General features: G+C 41.8%; 1 protein-coding gene across 8 annotated transcripts in view; it reads right to left on the bottom strand.

Annotated features, from left to right (window-relative positions):
- The window catches only part of herc2 (HECT and RLD domain containing E3 ubiquitin protein ligase 2), a 255,191-nt gene that overhangs the window by 13,120 nt on the left and 227,555 nt on the right, over positions 1–14,516 (bottom strand). For all 8 annotated transcript variants that reach the window (XM_041199292.1, XM_041199293.1, XM_041199297.1 and 5 more), the window contains 6 exons: positions 10,831–10,992; positions 8,629–8,720; positions 5,585–5,724; positions 2,139–2,326; positions 1,328–1,525; positions 527–610 (listed from right to left, as the gene is read on the bottom strand). In XM_041199292.1, the coding sequence (XP_041055226.1) occupies positions 527–610; positions 1,328–1,525; positions 2,139–2,326; positions 5,585–5,724; positions 8,629–8,720; positions 10,831–10,992 (864 nt within the window). The remainder of the gene's footprint in view (positions 1–526; positions 611–1,327; positions 1,526–2,138; positions 2,327–5,584; positions 5,725–8,628; positions 8,721–10,830; positions 10,993–14,516) is intronic.

The raw sequence follows: 14,516 nt of genomic DNA, 5'->3' as shown, positions 1-14,516 counted from the left end.
ACTTGCCGCAGGATTCCTAGCCTCTAACCTCAGCATTTTCCTGTGCTATGGGTGTTGTCCTATACTAATAGGTCTTGTCCTTTTACCAGGTTTCTTAGCTAGAAGCATTCTTTAACACAATAAAAAACTGAGCATCTTTCTGAAATGGACTTCTGAAACAGCAGTAGCTAAACTCAAGAGCACAAGTCATTGCCCTTAGCAATTCAAGCCAAAAGCTGTAAATAGCATTAGTTGTGAAATAGAAGGAAAGAATCAGATGTTCGACCAAATTAATGTCTAAATTCATTAAAGAACAAAAGCATCCTTCTTTGACAAAATGTTATCCAACATCAAAAAATGAAATTTAAATTGGAAGCCAAACATAACTTGTTCAAAATAAAAGAGGAGTCCCATTGAACTTAATCATGTGCCACGCCCTGAATGCATTGCTTGCATAACCTCAAGGTATTAACATCAAGAACAGCTGCTAGAAAGATCAAGCTTCCAGATTTAAAGTTTTACTGAGTATTTTGCTGCACGATTGTACCTGGATTCTGTTAAGTTCCACAACAGGTCCATGCTGTCGATCTCGGACCATTGTGGCCTGGACTACCTTGCGGAAAGCAGCTTCCTGCGATAAAATGTTGAAGTGGTTAGGATACTGCTAGATGAACCTCTATCAGTGAACTGTTCCTAAACAAATAAAAGTCATAAATATTGCTTCTACTGAAATCATAGCATTAAGGACATATTCCACTCACTGCCCGTGTGTGTGTCCTTCAATTGGAATTGTCATCTTGAATTCTATTTCCTGCTCCTTCTCCATAATCTGTTACATTCTTCCTTTTCAAATACTTATCTAATTTTATTTTACATTTTATTTTTATTTTATATTACAGTCGCTGTCTTCATACCACTTGTAGTAAAGTATTCCATGTTCTAACAATCCCCTGAAAATTTCCTCTAACTTCCTCTTTTGATCTTCAAGTGAGATTCATTCAATCATGTTCTCGTTATCAATTTGTTAACCAATGGAACCAACTTTCCACTATTTGTCCTCTCAATAATATTTCTGCTGTGAAAACCTGCTTAACATTTCTGCAAATGCTGTTATTCCATTATTAACATTTCAAGAAATAACATGCCCATGGTTTCTACTAGTGCTGTAATTGATATTGATTTTGATTGAAACAGTGAAAACGTAAAGTGGAGCCAAAGCTGAACTCTCCTTACACCCCCTTCATTATTTTACAATGCATAGGACATTCATTATTTTGCAACGCATAGGACATTTGATAAAGACAGCTCTTCCCCAAAAGCTGTGCCCCTTGTCAAAGCAGGATCTTACCTTGCCCTGTGATATTAATATTCCACGTAAAGTATCAAGTCCAACTGATGGGCCTTGCCCAGTTTCATCAAGTCGGCCTTCCAAATCAAACATTGGAATACAGGGACAGAACAGTTCAGAGATATGGTGCAGTAGTAACAGTCTATTTCGCAATGAGATTATTGGGATTTCCTGGAGGTAGTTGTATTCCATTGGAATCTTAAAAACACGAGAAATAATCAGATTTACAAGTTTTACTTTTAAACGATGTTAATTTTTCCAAGTTTCTGATTCCAAGATACACTGCCAATTTCAAAGCCCACTATCTGAGGAAGATGGGCAGTATTTTGCTGCCAAGACTTGCTGACACCACTTGGTGACCAGGTTATAAGAGCGTAGGCGGGCATGGCCACAAAGGTTAATTACTTTCTGATCCTTCCTTCCTTATTAAACATATTCGCATCAATTTCATAATAAAAACAAAATACTGCGGATGCTGAATATCTGAAATAAGATCAGAAAATGCTGGAAAAACTCAGCAGGTCTGGCAGCATCTGTGGAAAAGTCATATGGATCCAAAAGGTTAACTTTGTTTCTCTCTCCACAGAGGCTGCCAGGCCTTCTGTGTTTTTCCAGCATTTTCTGTTTCTACTTTGCTTCATTTCCATATTTGCTTAGATAATTCTGACTAAGCCTGGGAACTCAGTAGGTAATCAATATCAGGGATGATGTCCCATTACTTCAGAGGACACCTTGTCAACACATTAACGCATCCTGCTGTAGATCTAACTTAAAAAACATTTTAAAGTAGCCACAAATGCTATTAATTAACCTGCGATGGGAGTTTTCCTGCATTAGCTGGTTTGCTGGTAGACCACGCCAGGGTGTGGGCTGACCCACATGCAACACGGTTTATCTTTTTGCCTTGTAATGCAGTTACTAAACGAGGCCGCTGGATGGCATTGGTGGTTCCATCTCCAAGCTGCCCTTCATCATTGTCTCCCCATGTGTAAACTTCTCCTTGTTAGGAAAGGAAAGAAACAAATTATTAGAGAAGTGATTTTCTTACATGACTCATAAGAACATAAGAAATAGGAACAGGACTAGACCATTCAGCCCCTTGAGCCTGCTCCGCCATTCAATAAGATCACAGCTATCATCTTGTTTCGATTTCCACATTCCCATCTAACCCCAATAACCTTCGATTCTCTTGCCTAACAAGATTTTATCTGCCACCGCCTTAAAAATATTCTCAACATTTGATTCAGGGGAAATGTAGTTTATTTGCACTTTCCTCTCCTCTCTCAACCAATTTTCATCCTTATTCCCCTCTCTTGAAAATGCCCTTTGGTAGTATATAGACCTCCAGTGCTTGCCCAGTGGCTACTATTGATGTGTTAGCTGGGCAGTTCTTGAGCAAAAACATATTGTTTAACGGAGTGAAGGAAAGAAGTTGACAAAAACCAACAAACCCAATCCTTTCTCACCCACTGTCCAACCACACAAAACTACAAAGAACTGAGGTCTGACTCCTGCCCTAATCTAGGGGTGCAGAAACAAACTTTACTGGAAATACCACCAGGCTCAAACAAGCCAATTCTGCACAAATTGAAAATATTTTCTCTTTAATGAAAGGGTGTTCATTTTCATGGTGCCTTTGACATTCTCAGAATATCCCAAAGTGCTTCACTGCCAAAGTTTTGAATGGTCAAAGTTGTAAAATAAGCAAATGCAGCAGCCAATTTGCACAAAGGTTCCAAAAACAGCAATGAGATAAATGACCAGGAAAAGGGCAGAATTTTGCCCTTGGTGGGCGTGTGGGCCCCACCAGCTCAACGGCGGGCAGACAGCTGACCCCCGCCACCGAAACAGGGCCCACACCGCCATTTTGAGTGGGTAGGCCAATTAAGGCCCGTCCAGCGGCCTGCCCAACAGGAAGTGCTATGCGCTTCCTGTGCAGGGGGTGGGGGGAGAGGGTATCCCCCAACTGTCAAAGTGCGCTCTTTCACTCCCTGAGACAAATTACTGTCTCAGGGAGATTACTGACAGTCCAGAAAACTTTAAAAATTAAAAAATTAACATATCCCCCTCATGTGACAATGTCACATGAGACGGGACATGTTAATAAATATCACATAAAACGTATTAAAAGTTTTTAAAAACGGACATGAAACCTCATCCCGCCAGTGGATGAGGTTTCCTGTATTATCAGAAGCCCGCTGGGGCTCCTAGCCTGCCCGCCAGCCTTAAGGTTGGGCGGGCAGGTCTTTAATTATCTTAATTACCGTTCAATGGCCTTAATTGGCTATTGACAGGTCGGCGGGCGGACAGCTGATTTCGCTGTCCGCCTGCCTTCTTAAAAATTTAAAGGGACCAGGATGACGTCAGGGGTTCCTCCCGACATCATCCTGCGTCATTCTCCCGTCGGCGAGCAGGCCCCGCCCCCAAATTGCCAACAGGAAAATTCAGGCCAATCTGTGGGGTTGAAGACAGATATCGGCCAGGACAACAGGGAAACTTCCCTGTTTTTCTTTGAAAAATGGCATTGACTCTTTTACGTCCCCTTGAGCAGACACATAGGGCTGAATTTTGCCGTTGGCGAGCAGGGGGTAGGGCCCGCTGGCTGACATGTCAAACGATGCGAGATGATGTCGGGCGGAACCCCCGATGTTATCCCACCCCATTCAAATTTTCAGGAAGGTGGGGGCACAGCAAAATCAGCTGCGGGCCCGCCGACCTGTCAATGGCCAATTGAGGCCATTGACAGGATCAATTATACAATTAAAGGACCTGCCCGTCCAACCTTCAGGTTGGCGGGTATGCAACGAGCCCCAGCGGCAAATAGAAAAAACATGAAATCTCATCCACCAGCGGGATAAGGTTTCATGTAGGGATTTAAAAAGTTTAGTAAAATTTTAGTGTAATTTAAGAACATTCCCATTTCATGTGACATTGTCACATCAGGGGGACATGTTAAGGATTTTTTTTCCCTATTTTTAACGTTTTTAAAACTGTCAGCGGTCTCCCTGGGGCAGCACTTAGCCTCAGGGAGATGTGCGCTCTTTCGTGCGCATGCGTGAAAAAGCGTACTCTCACTTTTGAGGATTCACCCCCCCACCTGCACAGGAAGCGCATGGTGCTTTCTGGCGGACATCACGCTGGGCGGGTCTTAATTGGCCCACCCACATAAAATGGTGGCAGGGCCCGCTTCCCCAGCGGGGATCGGTTCCCCGCCCACCAGAGATTGGGTCGGGCCCAACCGTCCGGCAGGCAGAAAATTCTGCCTGTGGGATCTCAGCATCTTGTCCAAAATACAGCAACTCTGGCAATGCAGCAGTATTCAACTTAAGCGCCAGCCTAAGTTATCTGCTCTACTCTGTGAACTGGGATCAGATCCCGCAAGCTTTTGATTCCAAAGGGACTGTCAAATATCAAGTCACAGATAAATTATGGAGCTAAGGCAAAATTTAAAAGTGCACATTATATGTGGAGTTTAAATGGCTTTGCAAACTACATGTTGCATCCCAAATCAAGCAAAACATTTTCACTGAAAAAAAGCAACTTCTAAGAACTAAAAATTAAATATAAATGATCACTTCGTAAAGATTAAAGCAATTCCATCACTTTCAATTTTGAAATTAGTATATGTAAATTTTTTTTTAAGACAAGTATAAATTTCAAAGAGTTAAACTATACAGAATGAAAAAATACTCTGATGAACTTAAAATCAGATTTGTCTTTTTGATGTGGCCTCCTCTCCCCCTCCTCCCAAAGTGACTTCAGAATCCCTAATTAAAACTCCATTTTTTTCATACAAACTCTTGCTCATCAGTCACTCAGCAGGAAAAAAAGCCCTCTCATTCCTAACACGAAGAAATTGGTCCACCTGCTTCTATCCCTAATGAGGCAGATTAAAAAGGGATGACCACAGAATGCAGGTTCAGCTAAACTAACAAATAAGGCACAGCATGTTTGACAGAAAGAAGCCTGGGAATTATTGCCACTGAATATCATACGAGCATTTAGCACCTACCAATCAAATTTTCCTGCATAATTTTAATAATATTAACCAGTATTACATGTTGGCACCTATTAAAACAAAGAAAGGAATTTGATAGAAGCATGTCAAGCATTCGCATATATAAGAATATTATTGGCTATAATTTACAGCAAGCATTCAATTTTGTAATTAAAATCTGTCAAAACTCCCAATGGCGCAGTAGTTTAAATAAGCCTGCATTAGCTTGCCTACAAGCTTTCAAGTTTTACAAATCTTACCATCCTCAGTGCAGCACACACAATGCAAGGATCCAGTTGCAATTGCGATCACCTTCTTCCCTTGTAAACCCTGGACTTGCCGAGGTCTCCTGACATGGTCATCGGAGCCATGACCCAACCTATGGTAGTCACCTTTACCCCTGTAAAACCAGATAATTACACAGTATAGTATTAATTTGGCAACTTAGTTTAAAAATCAAATGATGCTGCTGAATTCCTGGGAATAAGTTGGACTAGCCAATACCAGTCAATGAGAAGGAAGGGGCAAGGTTAGGAAGGAAAAGAGGGAGCAAGGTTAAGAAGGAATGGAGGAAGGAAAAAAAAGCCAGGCTTGTATTTATGTAGCACCTTTCACAACCTCAGAATATCCCAAAGCACTTTACTAGCTGATGAGGGGCTTTTAAAAGTGCAGTCACTGTTGTAATATAGGAAATACAATGGCCAAATTGTGCACAGCAAGGACCCCCACAAACAGTGATGTAATAATGACCAGGTAATCTATTTTAAGCATGTTGGTTGAGGGATAAATGTTGGCCAGGACCATATGAACAATAGCGTAAAAGTGCATTTATTCTGATCTGCAGCATAAATGGCAAGATGTTCACTTCTCAAGTCGGAGACAGATTTTCATCTCTGGCTTTTCATCACTTAAACCTGCCAAGGTGATTACAGTGGGACAGTGGTATTGCACCACGTTACATTAAGAGGTAGGTGCGTTGGAGTGGGAAGAAACAGAACAGAACTTGTCAGAGAAGCTGTTTATGTCACCCACAGATATATTAGGGAGTATTTAACAATTCCACTGGGAGGATCTTCCGGTCAGCGAGCGGGGCGAGGCCCACTCACCGACATGTGAAATGACACGGGATGACATCAGGTGGAACTTCCAACGTCACCCCGCGTCATTTCCATTTTCAGGTCGGTGGGGGCGCAGCCAAATCTGTTGCACACCCGCCACCTGTCAACATCCTATTGAGGCCATTTAAAAAGTAATTGACATCATTAATGGACCTGCCCGTCCAACTGCCGAGTTGGTGGGCAGGTTGGGAGTTCTGGCGGGCTTCAAAAAAAGCATTAAACCTCATCCATGGGCGGGATGAGGTTTCATGAGGGTTTTTAAATATTTAATAAAGGTTTTAGTAAAAGTGATGGACATGTCCCATGAAGGGACACGTCAGGGAAATTTTGCTTTCAGTTGTTTGACATTTTTAAATTTGGAGCCGATCTCCCTGAGGCAGCACATAGCCTCAGGGAGATCAGTGCACTCTTTTGCGCACGTGCGGAAAAGCGCACTCTCCGCTGAGGGAATCTCCCCTCACCCGCACAGGGAGCACAAAGTGCTTCCTGGCGGACGTCACGCTGGGTGGGCCTTAATTGGCCTGCCCATGTAAAATGGCATGCCAATCAGGGGTGTGCCTGCCCGCACCCATACTTTCCCCCTAACTGGGGGAAAATTTTACCCCACAGCATGAACAGTATTCACCTATTTTGAAAGGACTGAAAAGTGGAGTACAAGAGTAATGTTTTCTTTTAGTTTTAAAGTCATGGAGAGTTTATTAACTCTGTTTCAGTGATGGTATAATCTTAAAATCAGAGCTCAGCTACTTAGGGAAGCAACAAAAAAAAACACATGTTCACACAGGGTAGTGGAACTTGGTCCCTCAAATGGCAGTGGATTGAGTCAATTTAACTTTTCAAGACTGAGATTGATCATTTCACGAGCACTGTTCCTGATTTTTAAGTACTTAATTTTAAATCACCAACCATCTGCAGATCAATGACAGCAATGACTTCTATCCCCACCCTTGCACCATTACCTTTGAAAATACCCAAATATCCATCCTGGATCCAACCTCTTCTTTTGCTACATGCAACATCCTTGCAGACAGAGGATCAAGTTCTATTTGTATGCTGATGATACCAATCTCTACCTTGGCAGCACCTCAAGAGCCCTCCTCTGCCTGTGTTTTCATTTTGCTTGACTGACATCCAGTCTTCCAGCTCAATTTCCTCAGCTAAACATCAAGACCACCAAAAACATCAACTTTGGCCACAAATTCCATATCCTTGCCAACAATTCCATTCTCCTTCCTGGACATTCTCTCAGACTGAATCAGACTGCCTAGAACCTCAACATCCCATCTGATCCAAAGCTGAACTTCCAAACTCATATTCTCTACTTCACAAAGACTACCTACTTCCACCTGCATAATATCGACCACTTTTGCTCCATTTCAGCTAATCTGCTACTGAAACCTTCATTCATGCTTCCGGTCACTTGCAGACTCAAAAGGGGCAATACTGTCCTGACATATTCACTGCCCTTCTCTATCTATAAGCTTCAACTGATGCAAAAATTGTTGCCTGTATCCTATTACTTATCAAGTCCCACTCACCCACTACCCAACCTTGCTGAACTACATTCGTTGCTGGTCACCCAATGCCTCAAATTTAAAATTCTCACCTCCATATTTAAATCCATTCATGGCCTTATCCTCCCTAACCCTATAACCTCCTCCAGACCAAAAACCTACCCCATTCCCAAACTCTGGCTACTTGCCTATCCCCTTCATCCCACCATTTTGAATCATACCTACAGCCAACTAGGCCTCAGACTATAGTACTGCCTCCCTAAATTCTCCCTGCTCTCCACTTCTCTCTCTTCCCCAAGACCCTCCCTAAAATTCACCTTTTTGACCACATTTTGGTTATCCTTCTAAGTATTTCCTTTAGCTTAGTGTCTATGTTTTTATTTCCACCTATTAAGTATTTTGGAGATTTTTTCTAGATTAAAACGAGCAACGCAATTGCAATTTGCTTTTATTATTAAAATGGGTGCTGATCACCTGCTACTGACTGTCATTTCATTGCTTCACTGATAAGTAAATAGCAAGGGAACTTAAGATAGCAAGGGAAATTAAGGCAGAAGGTTAAAAAAAAAATCTCACTCCTTCCATGCACACAAATATTCTTCTTTCAGGTCAATTGGAACTGATTAACCAGCCAAATATGTAAAACACAGACTGCTGAAGATATATACTCACCAAGTATAAACAGATCCAGATTTAGTTAAGGCCACTGAAAATTGTGATCCACATTCCACTTTAACCACACCAAGACCAGTTAGGGAATCAATCTATTTGCAGAAAATAATAAGCAATATCAATGGAAGGAGTCCAAAAAGTTGACAATTTTATCAAGACCACATCTAATTGGTCACAAATCAACTAGAAATAGACTGAAAGGTTGAATTTAAAATAAATAAAAATCTGTTTTTTTTAAGAATAGTTGTAGAGTTGAAAGCAAACAGCAGAGGCACTCAAAGCCAATACAGAGCGCACTAGAAAATCAGTCTCCAGGTAGTTGAGAACGAACACCTCTGCAGATTCCTAATTTGTGACAGACCCCCTAGACCTCTCCACAAAAACCTTTTTTGTGGTTTTGTTTCCTCCATGTTCTTAGATTAAATAATCAAGTGAGTGAAATTTTGAGTTAACTTATCTAACAACACTTATTTTAAGGAAACAATTTTGACCCAAACAGACAGCAACACAGGCTGGTGATATATGCAGTAATTATGATGCAGGACATTCTAAATTTGCAAAGTTCCTAGAAGGACGGCTAACAACGAAGTGTCAGAAGTTGCATTACTTGAGCCGAAGAATGATGAGCTTTTGCAATATTGATGGGGCGGGAAGGTTTCTGGAAGGCCGTTCAGAGGTGATCATCCTGCAGTGTAGGGCAAGTGGGGCAGGGCAAGTGGGGCACTATCCACAGGGGTGGAGGGAAGAAGAGGGGTGTCTTGACTGAAGTATGTAAGATCCTGAATGGTTTTGACAAGGTGAACATGGAAAGGATGTTTCCTCTTCTGGGTAAGTCCAGAACTACGGAATACTGTTTTAAAATTAGAGGTTGCCGTTTTAAGACAAAGAGAAAGAGAATTTATTTTTCTCATAAGGTTGTGTGACTTTGCAACTCTCAGCCTCAGAAGGTGGTGGAGGCCGGGTCATTGAATATTTTTAAGGCAGAGGTAGATAGATTCTTGTTAGGGAAGGGAATCAAAGGTTATTGGGGATAGATGGGAACGTGGAACTCGAAACACAAACAGATCATCCATGACAGTTACAGAAAACAGGCATTATCGCACCATGAAGTCATGATGTGTGAGCACAGAGAGAGGGCGAGATCACAGCAATGAAAATAGGGGAACGGTGATAATAGGGGATTCTATAATTCAGGTACAGATAGCCTGTCTTGCAAAGGTGCTTAGAGGCCACAAATGGTCTATTGGCTTCCAAGGGCCAAAATAAGGGACACAACAGTGGGTGGAAAAACTTCTGAAATGGGAAAGACATCAACCAGATCTCATGATTGGTGCTATAATCAAGGGCATAGAGAAGTGTATGAGGTCTTGCTGAGAGTTTAAAGCATCAGACTGTACATGAAGTGAAAGACCTCAAGGGTAGCAATCTCAGCAACCATGGACTACACAAATGGAAGGGAAACAGATTAGACATGTCAAAGCATGGGGAGGAGACCCTGAGGCAAACTGATCATGGCTCCAGAATGGTTCTCAGGACTGCAGTGGAGGCAGGAGCAGTACTCTTGCTCTTTCTGGCTTAACGAAGATTTGAAAACAAATTTTACTTACTTTACAATCACAGATACTTGCTAGGTTGCATTCATGCTAGGAACACATGGATACTCCAGGAAGAACAGAAACTTCAGAAGGTGATAACAGGGTGATTTTTGACCCCCAAAAATGGGTGGGTTGGATGTTAAAGTTTTTAAAAACCTGACAAAGGACCCCAACCCACTTCAAACCTGATTACTTCCAGGTTTAACGAAGGCAGGACAATGGATAATAATAATGAGGCTGGAGATCTCTGAATTAACCTGCTTTCCCAGGCCTCAGGAAACCTGGCAGCTGAAAGGAGGTGAGGACAGCTTCAGGAGAAGCTAAATGCCTTTACAACACTGCTTGTGGGCCAAAAGGAGAGTGCTTTCCTCAGTCCCACTAAGTGCTCCCCAGACCATATCCATACAAAAACCAGTGGGTAAGGAGCGATTGGAACCACCTAGCCACCCCCCACCCCACCGCCCCCCAACTCCCATTGACCTTCAATGATGATACTCTGCCGTTTTCTTCTCTCTGTGAATCAAAGTTTAGTCTGTGCGCAATGAGTTCCTCCCCTGTGATAATATCTGAATTGTGGATAAAACTTCAGTTTATAAACTCTCTGTACCTTCATTGGAACTTTACAGCCATCACTGCCTCCCCTTCCAAGTTTTCCATAATCTCCATCTCCCCAGGACCAGACAATGTCATCATCGGTCAGACAAAGAGTCTGTGCATCTCCACTTCCACATGCAACATCTATGACCCTGTAACCCTGCAGTGCTTCCACCTGAAAAACAAACACAATTTCAAATTCAGTCGGATAACAACTGTGCGCAGCACCATCCTCAACAGAGACCAGAATGAAATTTATTCAATTGGACACCACTGATTATGGTTGTAGTACTCAGAGCAACAAAAAAGGCAGGTCCTTCTTCTTGAGCCATCTGATCAACAGCACACAGAAAAGAAGTCTGCCTGGTGCATCTGACAACCGAAATATCATTCAGCCCCACAAGCAAGTATGTGTTTTCATTTTGGATTATCAAAGTGAGGAATGTAAAGGTAAAATCATTTTCAGTAGAGGTTCTTCTGACCTTGAGGTCAATGCATATTTTTGAGTCAAAGTAGGTGGGATTAGATTGGATAACTCTTTCTCAGCCAGCATGGATGTGATGGGCCAAATGGTCCCTTCTGTGTTGTAAATCTTTCTATGTTTTTTTCTAATGTTATATAAACAACCCATTTAACCTAACAAAAACAAAACACAGCAGATGCTGGATATCTGAAACAAAAGCAAAACATATGGAAATAATTAACAAGTCAGGCAGCATACCTATGGAAACAAAAATAGAGTTAACATTTCCGGGCAATGACCTTTTGTAAGAATTGGAAGATGTTAGATTTGAGGAGGTACAGAGGCAGGGAAACAAAGGGGAGGGGAGGAAAAAGATTACAAGGAAATGTCTGAGTTATGAATGGAAGACAGAAGTGATTAAACAACAAACGAGTATGCAAGGCAAAAGGGGTTAGGGTAATGGGACAAGTAATGAAATGAAAGATGGGTGTAAAAGAATTCTAAAAGGCAACAGCAGTGTTGTGCAAAAAAATGGGAGCACAGGTTATCATCTGAAATTGCTGAACTCAATGTTGGAAAGATAACATCTGACAATGGAAACTCAGTGCAATGTACAGATAAGCTGAGATAAAAACAGAAAATGCTGGAAATACTCAGCGGGTCAGACAGCGCCTGTGGGGCAAAACAGACACTTGAATTTTCTGGCCCCAGTGCAGCGGGTCCCGCTGTGGCGGATGCAGCAAGCCATTCAAAGGTCCATTGACTTCAGCAAAACTGGAAGACCCCAACAGTGGGAGGGACCAGGAAATTCCAGCCAGAGTTAATATTTCAGGTCATGATGCCCCGAAAGAGTATTTCTAGCACTTTCTCATTTGATTTCAGGTTTCCAACATCTGCAGGAATTTTCTTTTGTACAAATAAACTGCATAGTTTTAGCTGGTTAACTTTAAGCAGTACTCCTGAGGGGTCCCTAATCCTTTGCCACTATATACACTCTATACTGGACAAATAAAAACATGACCAATGGGTGCCGATTTCCAAGAATTTTAATTCGCACACTCAAGCAGGGTGATGGGTTTCTGCATGCCTGAAACACAGCTAGCTAATCAAAAAAAAAAGAAATGAACTCCAAAAGCAGTGGGCTGCTTTGGTCTTATAAAGACCACTTTTACCTTCTTCCCCTTTCAATCAAGGGTAACATTGAAGGTGAGAAATGTGGGTCTAAAACTAGTGTTTTAAATCTAAATAAAGGCAATTATAAGGGCTTGAAGACAGAGCTGGCTAAAGTGAACTGGGAAACTAGGTTGAAATGTAGGGCAGTAGAGATGCAGTGGCAGACTTTTAAGGGGGTATTTAATAACTCTCAGCAAAGATTTAGCTCAGTGAGAAAGAAAGACTCTTTGAGAAGGGTGCTAAATAAGGAAGTCAAGGATAGCATCAAATTGAAAGAAATACTTTACAAATCAGTGAATATTAGTGGTAGGTCAGAAGATTGGACAGATTTTAAGAACTAGCAAAGAATGACTAAAAAATTAGAGGGGGAACGTAGCATATAAGAGAAAGCTAAAAAGGAAGACTTTCTACAAGTATTTAAATAAGAAAAGAGTAACCAAAGCAAGTGTTGGACCTCTAGAGCATGAGTTAGGAGAATTAGTAATGGAAAACAAAGAAATAGAAGAAGTGTTGAACAAATATTTATTGTCCGTCTTCACTGTAGAGGTCTTAGAAAACTTTCCAAAGATACTTGACAATCAAGAAGTGAAAGACAGGGAGGAATTTAAAACAATGACCATCACTAAAGAAAAGGTAATGGGAAAAGTATCAGACTTAAAGACTCAAGTCGCCAGAAAGAGATGGCCTGCATCCTAGGGACTTAAAAGAAGTGGCTGCATAGGTGGTAGACGCATTGGTTGTTATCTTCTAAAATTCCTTAGATTCTGGAAGGGTCCCAGCAGATTGGGAAATGTCAAATCTAAAACTTTTATTCAAGAAAGGAGACAGACAGAAAGCAGGAAACTATAGGCCAGTTAGCTTAACATCTGTCAAAGGGAAATTTCTAGAATCCATCATTAAGGCGGTTACAGCAGGATACTCAGAAAATCATAGAGATCAGGCAGAGTCAACATAGTTTTGTGAAAGGGAAATCACGTTTGACAAATTTAGATTTACCGAGGAAGTAACTAGCAAAGGGTATCAAGGGGAACCTGTAGATGTGGTGTACTTGTGTTTCCAAAAAGAATTTGATAAAGGTATTACATCAAAGGTTACTACACAAAATGAGACCTCATGGTGTAGGGAGTAACATATTAGCATGGATAAAGGAGTGGTTGGTTAATAGGAAGCAGAGAGCAGGAATAACGGGGTAATTTTGGGTTGGCAAGCTGGAACTAATGGAGTACCACAGAGCTCTTCCTCAGAAAGCAGTGAAGGCTGGGTCATTGAATTTATGCAAGGCTGAGTTAGATAGATTTTTTTTTATAGACAAGGGGGTCGAGGGTTATGGGCGGGAGGGGGGTGATGGTGGAGGGATGCAGACGAGAAACTGGAGTCATACATAAGACCTGACTGGGTAAGAAAGGAAGATTTCCTTTCCTCAAGGACATTAGTGAACCAAACAGGTTTTTAGCACAGTCGCTTTTAGCTTAATGATCACTATTACAAAAACTAGTTTTCATTTCCAGATTTATTAATTAATTGAATTTAAATTCCACTAGCTGCTGTGGCGGGATTTGAACCTGTGTCCCTAGAGCATTAGCCTGGGCCTCTAGATTACTAGTCCAGTGACATTACCACTATGCCACCATCTCACAACTGTGTTCTAAGATATTAACATTTCTTGGCTCATATACAACATAGCATTGTGCATAGAATACCAAATGACAACATGGGTGAAATTAACAACCCTGGACTTATTTTTTTAATTCATTCACAGGATGTGGGTGTCACTGGCTAGGCCAGCATTTACTGCCCATCCCTAATTGCCCTTGAGAAGGCATTGATGAGCTGCCTTCTTGAACTGCTGCAGTCCATGTGGTGTAAGTACACCCACAGTACTGTTAGGAAGGGAGTTCCAACATTGTGGCCCAGTGAAGGAATGGCAATATAGTTCCAAGTCAGGACGTGTGTGGCTTGGAGGGGAATTTTCAGGTGGTGGTGTCCCCATACATCTGCTGCTTTCATCCTCCCAGGTGGTAGATGTTGCAGGATTGGAAGGTGCGGCAGAAGGAGCAGTGCAT

This window comes from Carcharodon carcharias, chromosome 11 (assembly GCF_017639515.1).
Source record: "Carcharodon carcharias isolate sCarCar2 chromosome 11, sCarCar2.pri, whole genome shotgun sequence".
Lineage (NCBI taxonomy): Eukaryota > Metazoa > Chordata > Chondrichthyes > Lamniformes > Lamnidae > Carcharodon > Carcharodon carcharias.
This window is presented reverse-complemented; position numbering and strand designations above follow the sequence as displayed.